Below are 18,578 nucleotides of genomic sequence, written 5' to 3'. Positions count from 1 at the left end.
CACACAAAATGGATTGTCCCCTTTATATCCTTCATGGTCTATGAGTCACTCCAGGAAGTACATTTTCCTGGGTCATTTTCTGGTTTGATTCCATAGGAAAATGAAGCACTATGAGCCCCTGACTACAGCAGGCTTCTGCAAGTGAAGAAAGACATGTAAGGAAAAGAATAGTCATCATTAAAACATTTTTTTTTTTTTTTACAGGTGTAACTAATTCATGGGGATGTTAAAGAAAAAAAAATGTTCAGTTCATTCTGGGTTTAAATCTTATGGCAGCAGATTGACATCATTGGTTTGTTGATGTGACCATATTTGGACAAGGAGGTGGAGATGCATTGCTTTACCTGGTTAACAGGCTGCTGTGGTAGCTTCTTCTCAATCATGGGCAACCAGGCCCTAAAGACTTATTGTCTATTATATTCTGAATGGGACCATCAGCTTAAGAATAAACATCATTCTGTATTCTTTTTTAACATATAAGGAGCATGTTTCTTAGGTTGTGCATCATGTGAGAGGTAGTCTCCTTTTCTCATCTGCTTTCACACAGTGTGACTTTTTTACCTCTCGTGGAGTCGCCCCCTGCTGTCCATTAGGAAGAATGCAGGTTCAGAACACTTCTTCAGGGGTTTCAGTTTAGGAACCAAGAGGCTTCACCCACTCCATATACAGTATGCAGTCAGTGTCACCAAAATACCACAAAAGCATTATGCATGAATTCACAGGTGTCTGCAGCAAAGAGGCAAAACAAAGCAACCAAGAAACACCTCAGGTTCAGTTATAACGAAATACAATTATTAGTAAGACCTAAAAATGTGTCTGTGAGGCTATTACAAAAAATACAAGAAAAGCAAAAGACTTTTATAAAGGCTGTGCTGACAAGATTACAAAACTCTGGGGCACTGGTGGCGCAGTGTCCCAGAGGTTAGTGCGGGCGCCCCATGTCTAGAGGCTGGCCCGGGTTCAAATCCAACCTGTGGCTCCTTTCCCGCATGTCATTCCCCACTCTCTCTCTCTCTCCCTGATTTCCGATTCTATCCACTGTCCTATCTCTCAAATAAAGGCACAAAAGCCAAAAAAAATAAATCTTTAAAAGGCACTAAGACATGAGGATGGATTGCTGCACTCGTGCACAGCCATGTTTCTCATCCGGGGTGCAGCTAGAGCAGGAACAGATAGCTTTCAAGATCAGGTTAACATGTTAACTGTTTATATAAACTCATTACAATCAACTTTATATAAAGCCTTATCCAACATTTCCAACTGCATTTTTTTTTACAGAATGTAAAGTTATAATTAGGTCATGTTCTGCAAATATATTACATTTTATGTTTACAACATTTTACACAAAGTACAGTATGTGTTACACTGATAATCAAATTAAAACAGACAGTAATGTTAAACGCATTCTGCATGTGGAGGATGAATGATTCATCACCTCTCCACTTTTGCACTGGATCCATCTGGTGTCCTTTTTTCTTTGATCCCTTCAGATAATGTTTGTTTAGCTTAAATGATGCAGCTGCACGTTGATACAGATGTGTGTTTGTGCATGAACGAATCAGACAGGATGTGCTGCTGCTGAGTCTTTTATGGGAAATCTAGTTGAGGTAATTCCTTCACACATCGTCGCTGTCGGTCCCTCTATACTCAATGACATCAATTATTCTGTTTCATCACCTGACAGATGTGGAGGGTGTTCAAGCGTCAAGTGCCGATAACTTTCTCAGCAATTTGTGTTCTTATTGTGGTTGGCCTGGAAGACAAACACAAGGATGAGAGAAAAAAACATGTTGAAACAAGTTGAAAGTTAAATTGATAAGATAACGACTAAAAGTGTTTTCTTTTATAATCAAGAAGTTTGACAAGATAAATCAGAATAAGTCAGAGTAATAATACCTGACTCAAATTGAAGTAAAAGACCCTCTTAACTTTGACAACCACTACAATAACAGCCTCCACTCTGACATCATGCTCTGTGTTCTTTTTTTTTGCCAGGTTCCATCACATTTCCCAGCATGCCCTGGTGGCTTCAGGGCTGTTTTGTTATGAGGAATAGCTCAATACAGGGGTTGCCAAACAACCAATGCGAGGGGCTTTCCTGGTAAAATACAGCCCCCATCCAGCTCCGTAGTGCCATGGTAAAGAGGCGTGAAATGAGTCTTCCTTAAGAGAGAGGAAAGTAAAGAAAGACGGATAGATTTTTGGAGGCTGTTTTTTTCTTGTTTTTTTTTTTCTTTACGTCTGGTGTCTCTGCTCATGTGGCCATCGTTCTGGATATCTGCAGTGGCAAACCTCAAGAAAGCCAAGTCCACTTTGCCGTGTGCCAAAGCAAGCAGCCACATAAGGGTCAGAGGAGGAGAAGAGGAGAGGAGAACCACAGAGGAGCTAAAGATGAGTAGTTGTGTAGCTAGTAAAAAAGGGACGCTGCATAAACTTTAAAAAACAGTCTCAACTGATCCGACTCAAAAATGACATCACAGTGGCGCAGTGGTTAGTGCGCGCACCCCATGTATGGAGGCTTTAATCCTCAAAGGGGGCGGCCCAGGTTCGAATCCAGCCTGTGGCTCCTTTCCCGCATGTTATTCCCTACTCTCTCTCTCCCTGATTTCCAGCTCTACCCACTGTCCTATCTCTCCATTAAAGGTCCAAAAAGCCCAAAAATAAATCTTTAAAAAAAAGCATGACATCACCTGCTCGCAAGAAATGCAAAATGTAATCTGAATTTACAACTTATATTATTACTGATAACTTATAAAGTGTTTCTGCATCTTACAGGAGGTTTAAATAGTTTAAAAACAAGATATTTTTGGTGAAAAGCAAAAGTGCTGTGAAGTACAGAGGGCAGCATTGGATGCCTAATTAACCCTCTGCAAAGGCTTAGTGCTCATTATTTCTTGCTGTGTGTGTGTGTGTGTGTGTGTGTGTGTGTGTGTGTGTGTGTGTGTGTGTGTGTGTGTGTGTGTGTGTGTGTGTGTGTGTGTGTGTGTGTGTGTGTGTGTGTGTGTGTGTGTGTGTGTGTGTGTGTTTTACCTGTCCTGTTGAGGAGGTTTTGTCTGGCCCTGATGAAGGCCATGATGTCAGAATCCGCCTGCTGGTCTCCAGTCAGGGGAATGGACGAGGACGAGAGCTTGGTGGTGGAGAGGGCTCTGAAGTGCACATATGTTATATTTAATAACAACGTAAAAATCCTCCACAGTGAGTTTAACACAACACAGACCTTTCATAGCACTCATACTTATTGGAAATCCCTTTCTCACATAGGTGTGTGTAATTCTTACCTTTCTCCATACTGTAAAATGTTTTAACTGTTCTTGTTCCAAAAGCTTAAAGGAAATAAAACCCTAACAGCTCCACTTCTCACCACGTGTCATGAAGCCTTTGTATGAACAATCGAATCTCTGTAGCACAAATGGACTGGAGACAGACAAGGCATGCATGTTATGCATTTAGTGTATTACTGAGGTTATAAAAAGATTGTTTTAGCAGCAGCAGCAGCAACAGCAGCAGCGTTCAAGCGAGACTGCAAGCCTTTGATTTGTTAATGCAGTTTGGAGACATTACTTTACAAAGAATTAAAGATTTATGGGTTATTTTTTTATAAGTGGAGAGAAAACACGGTACAGCTGTAAAACCTACACGTCCAGAACGTATGCATATCAGAGCTGCTGCAATCATGTGAAGGATGCTACTGCAATGTTTAGAAAGAAGTACTTGCGCTTTAGAGTGTAGTGAATGCACAATTTGTCAACTCAATGAATAAAACATTCAATTCAAGTGTTTGAGTTAACTTTAGGCTTTCAATGAGGATGAAATGTTAATAAATGAGATGTCACAGATGGTACGTTTTCAGAGGCCTTATCTAATGTCATAAGGCTTCTATGAAATGTCTTTTCTTTACTCACTGAGTTCTGCAAAATGATAACCACACCTATTGAAATAAAGGTTCCACAACAGCTCTCCCTGTTAGAAGGATTGATGAAAACAGGAAAGCCGTGCTCAAAGGCACCTCGACAGATATCAGGAAGTGACCCGGCACCTTTCAAAAAACAGACTAGTTCCATATTCTAGTCCGTCCGTCAACCTATCGGTACCCAACCCAAGTCCCGACAGATGGAGCTACTGCCGCCCCAGAATTAGATTTTGAAGCCATCTGTTGACTTTAAAGAGGCCTTTGTTTACCTCCACTCAGATGAAGGAGTGAAGTCAGCCGTCCTCCCATCCACTGACTTTTCATGCCATGCTGTCAGCGGGGGAACGCGTTCACTGATGAAGTCTCTGAAATGTTCAGAAATGTAATTATTATAATTCTATTGTTAAAAAGGAGTGTGAAATGAGATGATCCAATAGTACTTTAAATGTATTAAATGGAGCCATGCTGACCTGAGCTCTTGAACAGAAGCAGTAGAAGAGTCTGGACTTTGGTCTGTGCCTGCAGGAGCGTCCCTCACTCTTCCGCTCACACCAGCTGCACTGTGTAACATGTTAGGAGGGCATTTCATTAATAATGTTATGTAATAATTCCAAAGATCATCTGTGTCTTTCATATATCCTTTACAGCATACAGTAGGTCCTAGAAACTCACACAGGGGGTCTAACATGGATCGTTATTGGTGCTTAACCACAAGAGGGCGCTAAAATGCAAACAGAATATTCACAGTGTTCCTGTAGAATTCAACAAGTGAAGTAAAGACAGTAGATAGAAGAGGTAGATTGAATGTATTTTAATATTTGTAACATAATCATACAGGCATTAGAATGAAAGTATGATCCAAAAACAGTATGGGGGAGATTTTACTAAAATAATTTTATATCATTTCATATGTATTTCCTATGTCTCAGCAGTGCTGACAATAACTCCTGATATTATTCATCCAAAAACTAAACATGAACCCTGATAAATAGAAGAAAAATTAAATAAAAAATGATTCCTCCATTAAGTACTGATATCAAACTTCACATTTGCCCTCTATGAGACAGTTAGCCTCATTGCTGCTTTAGCGAGAATCATTTTTATTTTATTTTGTTTCGTCTTTCTAAAAAGAGACAGCCAAAGATAGACAGGAAATATTGGGAGGAGAGGGGGGAGGGGGGAGACTTGCAGCAAAGGTCAGATTTGAACACAGGGTCGCCGCGATTAAGACAAAAGACTCCGTACATGGGGCGTGCGGCATAACCGCTAGGCCATCAGGCGCCCCAAAAACAGTTTCTGCCGCAGGTCTGATGGCGCTGACCAAAACAGACACCTTTCAACAATCCAAAGATAATATTCCTGACTTAAAAAAGACCATAGTAGGCTTAAATATATTTCAAGTAATTGATTGAGGGGACTGATATCAGTGCTTCTCAAGACTCTTCAGGACCTGCAGATATTCTGATGTAGTCTTAGTAGAGAAGATGGCCTATGTCTACAACAGTCTGGACAAACATTTAAAATAAAATATATATAAATGAGCTTTAAACACACTTGATACACATTAAGAACAGGTTAAATATAGCTCCATTAACAGAGAAGGGAAATAAATGCTTGATGACAGACTACATTCAAAAGTAATCCTCCTTCCTGTTAATAGTCATGCAGACACATCTGCTGGACAGGAGCACGGACACACAATGAGCAGTCAGTCGACATTTACATAACACACAAAAAGGGTCTCACCATAATCCCGGAGTGCGAGGCGAAGACGGCAGCAAGGTTCCACTCAGTGACGCAGTGGGACTTCTGTCTGGGGCCTCTGAGTCAGTCAACTGGATATATCATAAAGATGATGCTTACAACACCATGTTCAACACGATGTGTCCACATGTAACAAACAGCTAAAGAACAGAGAACTCAACATCTTTTCTGTCCTCTCGCTTTAATTAATCAATATGTTCTGGTTTCTTAAAAAACAGCACAATAAATACTTGAATAAATCTGTTAGATGTAAGTGTGCTGGCATGAGAGACGTCCTGTTTCCTGCTTGGACGAGCAAACTGCACATGTAAGGCCTGTCTGTCTGACTTCCTCTCCTTTCCATTTGTCATTCAGTGATAAAATCCCAAAGCATGCTCAGATGTGAGCGAGATATTGTTCTCCATTGGAGAGATCAAAACGGCTGAGTGGAAGCCAGCCGAGTCTGCAGCTCAGATGTTCTGCTTAACATCTTCTTTGTGGTCGGTTTCTCGAATGTGCTCAACAGCCATCACGAGCAAAGTGTGTGATACCAGAGACTGAGTTCTCTGGAAATCTGCATTAGTCAATCTGTCAATACTCAACTCATCTTTATGTGCATGCCTTCGCAAGAATTGTCTTTCACTATAGTGTGCGAGAGTTAAAGCCGAAACACAAAATTATTATAATGGACTGAGATTAAACGACTCATTCCTGAATTTTTTTATATTTGACCCTATTTCATTTTTTACATGTTCAGGTCTTACCGTTAGTTTTATTTAACTGTTAAATGTTCTAGTTTAATTATATCTGCAAAAAAAATGCTTGTTTTGTCTCCCCAAAAAGATCAGATTGTTACTCTGAGTGTGAGATTATAATTTCAGAAATATATCTTTCTTAAGGTGAAGTTTGTTTTCTTAAACCTGAACCAGCTCCAAAGCCTCCAGAGTCCTTTGACACCAGTTTGACCTGGTAGGATGTGGGAGTTGCTAGTCTACCGCTGCCTTAATATGTTTGTTTCTTGGTGGTATTGTGTGCTACATTGTTTTTAAAGGTTAATTCAGAACCCACACAATATTTGTGTAACACAATGACACACACAAAGTAAAAACACCAGCTGAGGCAGGTCAAATCACTGTTTCTATAAATGAAATCTGGTGGCTTTGAAGAAAGTGATGTGATGGCATCTCTTCAGCTTAAAAACCTGCATAGGTTTAGCTCTGTGGTTACATTTTGGGTCCCATGTACAGAGGCTGAAGCCCTCAAAGCTGCGGCCTAAGTTCCACTCCCACCCTCTGCCATTTCCTGCATGTCAGCCCGCACTCTCTCATCCTTGTTTCTGACTCAAGCCACCGTCCTGTCCTCTCAATAAAGGCAAACATATCTTAAATTGTCAGAAAAAGGTCTCTCTGCAGGGATCTTTCTATTCCCTTGTCAAATAGTTTGAAAAACAATCTGAGCCTGACAGCCCTTTAGCTAGACATTCTTTGATCGGGTGGATTATGTTACATCTGATTTAGCTGAGAAACTTCAAAACGTATTATTTCATGTAAGTCGTTCATTCCTCAAAACATGAAACCCAGGTTTATCAAGAAAAATTGAATTCTAAAGACTCAAACTGCTTCCATTATTAGTAGTATTAATGCTGTTACTGTCTTGCATCCTGGCTCTTGTTTTGTTCACATGGATTTCTGTTAAAATGTGTTTCTGTGTATTTGCCTCCTACATATCTTCCCACCAGGACCCGTTCAGCATGAGGCAAAGCAGAGGCTGCAAGGGTCACACTGGAGCCGTAAAAGCCTCCGGAGTCAGAGACACATGCATATCAACTTACACACGCACTAATGTGTCCGTAGAGGCCAATATTCAGAAACCACACGAAAGACAACATCCATAAATATAGAGACAAAAACCAACAGACACTCACATGTCATGAACATGTCTTTGACACGCTAGCTTTGCCGTTATGTCATGGTAACAGAAGCTTTATGTGGTGTTGTCATACAGATAGGTAGAGAAGATTAAGAGAGAGTCACCTGCACACTGCAGGCCTCCTGGCTCCACCACTTATGGAAGTCCTTCTGCAGCTTGACCTTTGACCTCTCCAGCAGCAGCTGCAGGTGCTCGATCTCTGTCCTCAGCGCTTTCAGACGGCCGACGATGCTCTTGTAACTGACACGAGATATTAGCGGCACCAAATGAATCTTTCGTGCATGTTTCAGAGCATCTGCTGTGTCTAATCAATTAAAGCAGCGTCTTCAGAGAAACTATGAAAAATGTTGGTGTGGTTATACATTGAAAAAAAAAACAGTTTTTACTACACTCACGCCTTCTTTTCTTGCTCAATATGTCTGAGAATGTTTTCCTCCACTGGGTCGACCTCCTCCTCTGCCTCTGTGTGAGTCCCCATAACACCTGTGGTAAAGGTTGGACAGGCAAAAGAGATGGCAGAGATGTTATCAATATGTGTATAAAGGTGAAAGGAATGCATAAATAAATACTTTTTTAAAATGTAAATAGTGTAAATACATCAGCCAGTTGATTGACAGCTTTGGTGTTTAAGGATGGGAGAGAGCCAATGTGAGAAGAAGGGAATGAAAAAGACACAGGTACACAGGCAAAAAAAAGCTTATTGTATGTGCAGAAAGTAAAAAGATTCAATTCAAATAATATTTAGAAAAATATGAACAGAAAATGAAAAAGTATGAACAACATTGAGGTGCGTAAATTTTTGTTATTCGCCTTTTTTTTTCTTGATTCTGTCTTTTCACATTTGAGAATTTTTAAATGGACTCTTTTTTTCACCACATTTATTTTAAAAGTATACTTTTAAAGGTTTATTTGGGGGCTATGCCTTGGAGAAAGGACAGTGGATAATGGAGTCAGAAATTGGGAGAGAGAGAGAGAGAGAGTGGAGAATGACATGCGGGAAAGGAGCCACAGGCTGGATTTGAACCTGGGCTGCCCGCTTGGAGGACTATAGCCTCCGTACATGGGACACGCGCACTAACCACTGCGCCACCAGCGCCCCGTACTCTGTATTTCTTAAGATACAATATTTGAAATTCAAATAGTGATACCAGGAGGGAGGGAGGGAGAGAGAGAGAGAGAGAGAGAGAGAGAGATGCAGGAAAGGAGCCACAGGCCTGATTTAAGCCCTCCAGCCTCCGTACATGGGGCACCCGCACTTACCACTCTAGGCTACCGGTGCGCCCCCCCCTAAAATATATATTTTTTATGCCACTCATATGTATGTGAGTACAGGTGTTCAGTATTTTAAACATGGACCATAGGCAACAGAAAGCAGGCCGCTGTGAGATGCTCTGATGCAGAACAGAGGGAGATGTTTGTGTGTCTTTTTTTTACTACCAGATTTTCTCATCAAAGCATTGATGTCGCTGATCAAAACAGGCAGAAAAGAGTAAATGAGGGAGTCTTATGGTTGTACGCCCAGGCTTTGGTCACTAAAGCTCTCATTGAGTGAGGCCTACTGTGAGTGAGGCTTTGAAGTGGGCACAGCAGCATGTTCAGTACAAGAGCACCCACAATGTGTTCACAATGTTTACCGCCCCCGTTCTGAAAGGAGTCCCATATCAAAAGATGTTGTTGTTTGTGACAGCTTTGTTCAACCTCTCAGTTGATGCTTTAGAAGACCAATGTTTGAATTTGAATTTGAAACCTGAGAGACTAGAAAGAAGGTGCAATTTGTGGAGATTTGACCGAGCGTGCATGTGATTGCTCCATGCATTGTTTAGCTGTTGGTGTGGGTCGATCACACATGGTTCAAGTTCTGCTGTGGGAACATCCATCGTCAGTTTGATCTTACCGTGGGCCGCCCTCTGCCTCCTCTGCTTCTCTAACTGCTTCTTCAACTCATCTTTAAAACAAAAAAAAGAGAAAGAGAAGAAAAAAGATCTTTTAATACTTTCTCCATTTTGCACAATAAAAAAAGTAGGTCAATGTTTTTTTGGTTTACATGTACATGCATCTTCTGGTACAGATAAGAATCCTTCACCACAGCTCATCCTGTCAAAATGATCTGCCCTCTTACATGCAGGGTAATTACAACCTCTGATATTATTGACATGTTTTATAGCTCTTGATTCTCCTTACCTAGCGACCAACCTATCTACAACCATCCTTTCATGCCCTTTGACTATTTAGTTATATCATTTATAGTTTGTGCACCTCATGTACAGAGGCTGTAGTCCTTGAAGCGGGCGGCACAAGTTCAAATTTGACCTTTGGCTTCTTCCTCTCTCTCTCTTTCCCTGATTTCTGACTATCCAATGTATTTACAATAAAGTCATGACAATGCCCCAAAATAAATCTTTAAAAACTCCTCAATATCACCCAGCAAATGGCTGTGATGCACCGGCATGTATTGTCTGTCTCAATCCTGGCTAGCCTTAAACGACACCTGAAATAAAAGCAGCCAGTAGAGACTAACAAGAAAGGGCATCTTGCAGACTGTAGTGCCAACTCATTCCCCTCTCCTGTGGTAGTGGTTTACAGAGGGGCACATTGCATTACGTTTCTCTAGGTCACGCCTCAAACCACCTGGATTCCTCATTGTAAACAAGTAGTTTTGGATTAATCAGAAACCATATGGGATGTGTACAGTAAGCACAGCAGCATCTCTCTGAATTGTTAACATTAAAATTAGTTAACATTTGAGCCAAAATCCTTTCGAGTCTGTGCACTGATAAACTTATTATTGAGTGGATAATATGTAAGTATAGACCCACAAAGTGAGTCAAAGGAATGACCAGAATAATAACAAGGTACACTAAGAGCTGAGAGAGACATTGAATGGCAGTCAGTATCTGCTGTGGTCAGTTTCCATTACGCTCCCTCAGGTCTTATGAACATGTAGACGGTGCTGTGCTGCAGCTCTCTCTGTAATATGAGCCTGTCGCCAATCTAAAAAGCCCAGGTCCAAAAATGAGAAATCCAGATGAACTATATAGTTCTGGGGAAAAGAAATTGGGAAGCTACCTATTCATGCAGCCTCTCATAATAAGACAGTCGAAATAGGACTCTAGTTTTGTAGGAGATGATGAAGACATTCCTCTGTCCGGCTGACAGGACCTGAAGGAAAGCTGATTATCAAAGTGTGACACTATTATCAAAGATTTCTGGAAAAGTTCAGAAACTTTTCTCAGATGTCCACTGGTCCATTTAACATTCAGACAGAGCTCCCTTTAAAAGTGGACTACTATTAAGAGTGTCAGGAGATGGCGGACATGTAAATGGATGATGTGCATCTTACAAATGACTAACAGGGACATATTCTGCCTATGATGACACAGTTTTTCCTAAATGTCTATGGAGTATCAGCCAGAGTTTGGGAACCCCTCACAAAACATGTGTTTTCAAACGCCAGTGGTTTGTGTAGCCGAGATTGTAAATGAACTGATGTGCCCTGTGGCTTTACATTGTGGTCAGGCGGGCAGCCCCGAGTCTTCTGACAGACACGCCGATCCCAAACACGACCCACACTTAATTTATGTGTAGTCCGCTTTTCCACAATAATATAAAAGGATGAGGAATAATTTATGCTATGTTGACAGTAAGAGTGCAGAGAGCACGAAGCAGCAACATAAAGCTCACAAGGGGCCAAAACAGCTCGTGTAGCTTTCGTCATGGCATGTAATGAAGTTTTTTTAAGACCCTGGGCCCAATACACATGATGACTATCTATTTATTTGTCAGGGTTATGGTGCAGAAATTTGATCAGGGGAAGCACTTCTGAATATATTACAATACAGAGGCTTATAAGCACTAACTCCTGCTCCATAAATCTTAAAGGTCACATATTATCCTCCTTTTCCAACAACTTAAAATAAGTCTTAGAGGTTCCTAAAACACGTCTGTGAAGTTTCTTGATCTAAATCCACTCTGATCCTGTACTTGGTCATGTCTATAAACCCCTCTATTTCAGCCCTGCTCAGAACAGCCTGTTTCTGTGTCTGTAACTTTAAATGCAAATGAGCTATGTTTGACCACGCCCCTCTTTTTCTTGCACCATGCCCTATTGTTTACGTTGTGGAAAGGTGGACCCCCAGGGGAATGCAAAAAACGCCTAGCTGTGGGAGTGTCACCCACCTGGGGGAGGGATTATTTCCCTTTGTGATGTCATGAAGATAATATCTCCAAATGGCCTGTTTGAGCACACATTTTCTGAAAAGTGGAAAGTATTCTGTAAACTTCTGCAACACTTTTTTATCTATTTATTATTTCATGTTTATTTGTAGAATTTGCTTTATTTTAATTTTGCTACCCAAAGAAAAGAAATGTAAAAAATATCAATGAATAAACTCGGTTGCTTTCGGTAACACTACTTAAAATATATCTATCTCTGCGATGACTGAAGAGTCAAACACTAAAGATTATTTTGTCAGGACAAATCATTGAAGCAGAAAAACTGACGGCAACTTCAACAGTATTTCTGACTCTCAATGACGAGTAGAATTCCTGAAAGATTAATTTTCAGACGTGTCAGGTATCAGTGGTGTGCTTAAAGTTGACTTCTCCCACACGCCTTCCAGGACAAGACTGTGGCCTCGACACCACAGCCTCTTCCAAACCGTGCAGGGTTTCCCCCCACACCGTCGGGAGACATGCCGTCGTCTTAAAAGACCGGTTTCAAGCTACAAGCCTCAATAAATATTTGGTGATTTTTGTGGGTCGGAGGTTAAATGTGATACGCCGCACAAATACCACAGTGAGCTCAAGATCCAAGGAGTTTGCAAACTTTTCCTGCTTCTCAATATCGAGGTGGGTGTGGATTAAAATGTACTTGAAGGATGAATTTACTGTCAAGGATGCGTACAGGGCAATTTGAAAATCTTTGACCAGTGCAATTTGACTCAAAAACAGTCGATTGAGCTAAACCAGCGGACCATCCGCTGGTTTAGCTCAATCGGTTGAGAAGGCATGCACCCCAAATACAGCAGCCACAGTCCTGGATGCACTGGTCACTGGCACGACTCACCACAACATGTCAGTTTCTATTCAGCTCCCCATGTTTTCATTCTCTCTGAAACTATCACATCGACAAGACAAAAAGGCCTAAAATAATCTTTAAAAAAATCAACATAAGAGATGAAAAGCATTCTGTGTTTACTGGACGGCTGTGATCATGACAGTGTTTTCAAAGCGTGAACATGGCATACACCTTTCTATTGAGCAGCTGATAACATCAGAAATGCAACAAGGAGCAACTCATCAAACCCACATTTGCATTTCCTTGAGCAATATTTCTTTACTACTGCTTTGGAACAAGTTTGTTGGCATGGATGTAGACTCAAATTAACTTTCCTTACCATCCGAAGAGTTTGTCCTACCTTTGAGGTTTTGCCTAAATGTTCCAGGGTTTAGGATAGTAGGATATAGGAGTTCTCCAGGACAGTTTCTTAATAACAGAAAAAAGGTCACTGCCCATCTCTCTCTCAGAGCAATAGATCAGTTCATGTCCTGTTGAGTGGACTGCTTAGACTCCCACAGCTGTCCTTAAAGTGCTGAACTTCACTTGGCCATTCTCTTGGGAGACCGAGGTCAGGGATAGATAATGAATGTGTCCCCAGACAACATGAAAGATTAACTGGTTGCTCTCAGATATTTGCTTGCTTGACATGAGGAGAATAAATGTGACTAAGGGTGACCAGTAACCATCTGAATCCTACCACAGTTTTAACCTGGTAAACAACAAACTTACACAGACATAAGGTTGTACATCCTTTTTTACGTAAGGCAGGGATAACTACTCCTTTCAAGTAGCTGAACAATGAGAAAAATCTGGGGATAGAATAATATTTTCTTATTGCGTGGGATAAATTATGTAAAGTGTTGATTATGAATGCTCATATCGCGCAAACGATGATATGTGATTAATGGCACAGGCCTACTTCCGGGGATGGAAACATTTAGGCAGCATCACTACTCGGTTGGTGTGGACTACAAAATTTTACTCGATAGAGTTCTTGATTTCCATCACACATCCAGTCATTGGGTCACATCAGCAAAGGTGAGCAGAAAATGAAAGTGGGATACCAGAACCACACGCTTCATCAAGCACTATGCTGCATAAATCCCAAACATCTGGCGGAGAAATCAAGAGATGCTGCTCCTCTCCAGCTGCCCTACACCTTTCATGCTGTGTAGAAGATGTGCATTGCTGATCCCTCTGAATAAATATACAGTATATCTTTGCACTTTTTGCACCTAAGGGCTTGGAACGTGTGGTCCTCCAGTGGGTTAGGATTCCATAGCAGCATGCAGTCGCCAAGAACAATACCCGAACCCAGGGAATGTTTAGGAACTAATGTCTCCACAGGCTACTACTTTCTCCCCCGCTCACTGACCCTTAGTGCTGGGTGCATCCATCAGGAAAAGCAGCACCGAGCTTTTGTTTATATTATGCTAAATGTTTCCATGTTCTGCATAAAACCACGAGACACAGGTAGTGTAAAATTTCCAAGCACGGCTTCCAAGATGGCAAGGAAACACACAGTTTAATGTTATGGTGCTACTTTCCATCCAGAAGAGGCAACCACGTTCCACTAAAAACACTCGGCCTCATCTCAGAAGAATGCAGCTCCATGCATCTAACAAGGAAATAATATCTGACAGCAAGATGGTTTTTTGGATATACTTCCAAATAGGAGTAGGATGAAGAATTCAAAACCTACATTAATGTAAGAATCCAGCTTTTCATGGTTTTTGATTTCTGCGTGACAAGTCTGAGTCAGCACCCTTACTAACTGATTGCTGCTGCAAAATATATATATCCAAAGATGATAAGTGTACGCTGGCATGAGCGAGGGTAACAGCTGAATGCTACCAAACCACCAAGCGTGATCAGAGGCGGCCGTGATGCCAGGCGCTGGTGTGAGGAAAACCTATCCATTTCACTGGCATGTGGAATAAGCCACAAACACACACAGTGGAGGGAAATTCATAAATGTAGCCTGCAATGGTAAATGCAAACCAGATCAGGCTCTAAAAACACATTTGTAACTGCTTTGAGTTTACTGGAAATTCAACCCAAGAGAGAAATCATTTAAACGTATTCCCAATGTTGACAGGCCGCCTTCTTAAGCTTTCTTATTATTTAACACAAATGAAAACAGTTCCTTGTATTATGACCTACAATAAACATGGACTCATTTCAAACTATGATAAGACGTGTATCTTGTGTATTTGATTTGATCTGACATTGACAAATAACCAATAAACCAATGATTATTATCATTACAGACTGTTGTTTGTAGATATATTCTTTTGAATATTTAAAACATTTAAAGCAGTTAAGCTAGATTTTAATAAGACTTGATTTCACTTTGAATCACATCTGTTACAGAATCAAAACCAGATTAAGAGAAAAATATTATTTTTTTGAGTATGAAAAAAACAAACAGCCAATCACAATGGATAACTGGATTGGACTGGTTAGAAGTTTGAAGTCCAAAAGGCTCACAGAATAATGTTAATGAAAAGGCAGCAACAAACTCAGTGACAGTTCCCCACTATGCAGAGAAGAACATTGACAGCCATGGCGACCATTTCCTAACAGCTCATCAGAAAAGGAGAAAACAGAACACCGCTTTGAGTTTCTGTTTTCTTCAGAGAAACTTCTGCTGGTTGATCGATGCCACTCGTGGTCTTTTCTGGATGTATCAACTTACCAGCCAGTTTATAAAACCAAGAATTAGTGCAAATACAATGGCTTTAATTAATGGACAATTGGCACCAGTCACCATTGTCCCAACTCATTTTGGAAACGATGGTGACTGAGGCGCTGATTTAGCTCAGTTGGTAGAGCAGCTTGCCCCATCTAGAAGAGGCTACAGTCCTTGACGCATTGAATGCTGGTTTGAGCAGCCAGGACAATTTGGTGCATGCCACCCCCGTTCTCTGTTGACAGTTCTCACTGTCAAATAAAGGCAAAAACGCCACACACCAAAAAAGAGATGGTGACATTACTGACAAGCTTCAAATCTCAAAGCTGGTGTAATAGTCATTATACAACACTACTATGGTAAATGGTAAATGGACTTGAGCTTATGAAGTGCTCTTTCTAGTCTTCTGACTACTCAAAGCGCTTTTTACACCACGTCACACCCAACATTCACACACTGATGGTAGTGGTTGCTATGTAGAGTGACCATCAGAAGTAACTAACGCCTTTCATATTCATACGCATTCATACGCCGCCGACGAAGCAGCGGGAGCAAAGTGTCTTGCCCAAGGACACATCAGACATGTTGCTGCAGGAGCTGGGGAGCGAACCCTGAAAGACGACGACTCTACCAACTGAGCCGCAGCCAGTGAGTACTATCATCACATTACTTTTTTTATTTACCCTCCTCCCAACAACACTGTATTGTTACTAAAAGAACCATTCCTTCTACCTTCACTGAGGTAAAATGACTTTAGCTAAAGCACTTTCTGCCCGTGCAGATGGACTTTGATGAAGTCTGATGACACACAGACGCACACACGTCTCTTTGTTTCACAACAGAGACGTCAGTGGATTTCTTGCAGGTAATCTTCGTAATTGCTCAGCATTGACTGACACTGGGTTTAGTCCAGGTCTCATTTTGGCAAAGTTAGACTACCTGTCAAGGACATTGCCCAGAAGAACACATGGGTGTGCTTACAGAGTCATCATAAAACAGGCTGAGCCAGGCTAGTAAAAGCACAGGTTGGAAGCCTCGCTGTGTGGAAATCAGAACGCGTCTGCGTCCTGGAAAAGTTCAGGAATGTGCTGAACGACATTTCTGCACTACAGGGAAGCTGAACCCCAACAGTGATGTGTTCATTAACATTTTCCAGGCAGGTAGGTTGCTGTCTTCTTCCCAAATCCAGCATTAACAGAAATGATCAGCCTTTGTTTGCCAAATGCAGAATTTTAAGTTTTCACAGCTCTTAAACGTATCGTGATTTCTAAAGCGGTTGAGATAACTTACTGATTCTGTTTCTGGTTTCATTCAAATGCTCCCCGAGTTTTCTGGCCTCAGCTGACCTGTTCAGAAGGATGCAGGTGTTAATAAGCGAAAAAAAAATCTTTTTTTGAAAAAATAAATTTGTCAAACGGAAGCAGTAAAATAATAGAATTCAAAATGACGTAAAACATACATCATACCATATCTCCATTGCCTCCATTTCTTAAAGAAAGCATTCAGAGGTTGTTAATATTTGCAAAGAGTTCAGATTGCAGACAAAACAAATACCATTTTTTTAACCTGCAGTCTTTGCAGGCGCTGATAGTCCAAAAAAGGAAGAAAAAAAGGCCTAATCTAGGTTCTTTGTGATGGCAAACTATGAGCACTTTTTGACAGCTCTCACCAAAATACAAACCAAGTCTCATCACAATCCGTTTCTAATTCCTGTCCGGGTCATTTTTGCACATAACATAACCATCGGCAAACATTTGAGTTGAGAGAAAGATCATTATTTGGAGTAAAATCACGAGTCAAAATGTACTGCTGGTTACACATAGGGTCACCAGCAGCTATCTCTGGGGTTTAAAACCCTAACCCATACAACAGAAATCATGCCATGATACATATTTACAGCACATCTATATACTATCTGTATACTTAAACAGTCAATATGACTGAAAGCCTAGTAGAATGAAAGGGCATCTGGGTTGACAGAATATACAGAAAATGTGTTTTACTTTTTTTAAGGTAGAAAAATAGTAGTGGCACTAAAATGTATTTACTTGTCCAGCTGATCACTAACCTCTGTTTGAGGTGATTCTTGTTGTCCTCAATAGTTAGATGGTCCTCATGGTCCCTGATGAAGGTCTCAAAGGCCTCTTGCTTTCCCATGGACAGCTGTGGACCTGAGAGAAAAAGATAGAGAAACAAGGCATAAATCAACTTATTTAGAAAATAATTAAATGTCAACACCAAAGTAAAAACAAGCAGGCGCACCTGAGTACCCACAAACAAAGCTGAAAACAATTAAGTGGAAGACGGCATGGAAGAGGGTACTGAGGATAGGTCGGGAAATACTGCATTGTTGACAGATCTACGGGAAGATTCTGGAGACATGAAATAAAGAGTTGATGCAGTGGAGTGGAGGATCTCAGACAATGAAGACCATGAAATGGATATTACAAAAGTGTTGATCCACACGATTCAAAAGCAGAAACCACTGGGAGAAAGGTGAGAGGATCTTGAAGGCTGAGAAAGAATATCCAGATTTCCTCAATACCTGAAAACTGTGAAGGAAACAACGTGATTGATTTTGTGGAGCATGTGTTGAGATTGGGACAGAGGGAGCAACAATCAGTCATTACATTAAGAATACAAACCCTGCGATTCAAAGACTCAGATCAGCTGTTAATGGTCATATCACCAGGTCTGTGCTGATTCTGAACACTTTTTTTTCCAAACCTTAATTAGAAAATATCATCCTAACAAGACTGCATGCTTGTTGTGTTACAAAAATAAATCCATTAACGATGGGAAGCTGTGTCAGAACCTGCTGCGAGACCTGAGCTTTGCACGTTCCCACATCCACAGGTACATGAACGCAGCTCAGTCTGGCAGCCAGATGCCAAATAGAGCTCCATTCATACAGTCGACCTCCTGCGTCTTACTGATCACAGAACTGAAGGACCTTTAGCCTCCTGATCGCTCTTTAAAAAGAACATAAACACAAATATAAACAGCTCATTTTTAACAGGCCAGCATTACATGGCGGATGGCCCCCCACCTGACATTGGAAGCATGCAACTGAGAGGAAACAAAACATCCTGCTGAAAATTGTTTTTTTTATAGGCTTGTTATATTATTTAATGAGCATTTTTATTAAAGTGCTAGACATCTTTAGTAGAGAATGACCGTGTAAGTTAAGGAACATTCACATTGTTTTAAAAAAAAGGGAACAGAAAATAAGACAAAGGGCCAAT

The 18,578-nt window shown here is 40.9% G+C and overlaps 1 protein-coding gene across 2 annotated transcripts in view; it reads right to left on the bottom strand.

The window, feature by feature from the left end:
- Window positions 1-1,190: 1,190 nt before the first annotated feature.
- The window catches only part of kif6 (kinesin family member 6), a 65,579-nt gene continuing 48,191 nt past the window's right edge, over window positions 1,191-18,578 (bottom strand). The window contains exons 14-23 of one of the 2 annotated variants that reach the window (XM_061063390.1): window positions 17,402-17,504; window positions 16,624-16,679; window positions 9,477-9,527; window positions 7,978-8,065; window positions 7,687-7,822; window positions 5,657-5,745; window positions 4,381-4,470; window positions 4,180-4,275; window positions 3,031-3,146; window positions 1,191-1,753 (exon numbers count right to left, since the gene is read on the bottom strand). In XM_061063390.1, coding sequence (XP_060919373.1) covers window positions 1,740-1,753; window positions 3,031-3,146; window positions 4,180-4,275; window positions 4,381-4,470; window positions 5,657-5,745; window positions 7,687-7,822; window positions 7,978-8,065; window positions 9,477-9,527; window positions 16,624-16,679; window positions 17,402-17,504 — 839 coding nt within the window. In that variant the 3' untranslated portion in view covers window positions 1,191-1,739. Of the gene's footprint in view, window positions 1,754-2,676; window positions 3,147-4,179; window positions 4,276-4,380; window positions 4,471-5,656; window positions 5,746-7,686; window positions 7,823-7,977; window positions 8,066-9,476; window positions 9,528-16,623; window positions 16,680-17,401; window positions 17,505-18,578 lie in introns of those variants that run through there. The other variant, XM_061063389.1, reaches the window with a different exon arrangement.

The sequence above is a fragment of the Labrus mixtus genome, chromosome 18 (genome assembly GCF_963584025.1).
Source record: "Labrus mixtus chromosome 18, fLabMix1.1, whole genome shotgun sequence".
In the NCBI taxonomy this organism is placed as follows: domain Eukaryota; kingdom Metazoa; phylum Chordata; class Actinopteri; order Labriformes; family Labridae; genus Labrus; species Labrus mixtus.
The sequence above is the reverse complement of the archived record's forward strand: the minus strand, read 5'-3'. Positions and strand labels throughout refer to the sequence as shown.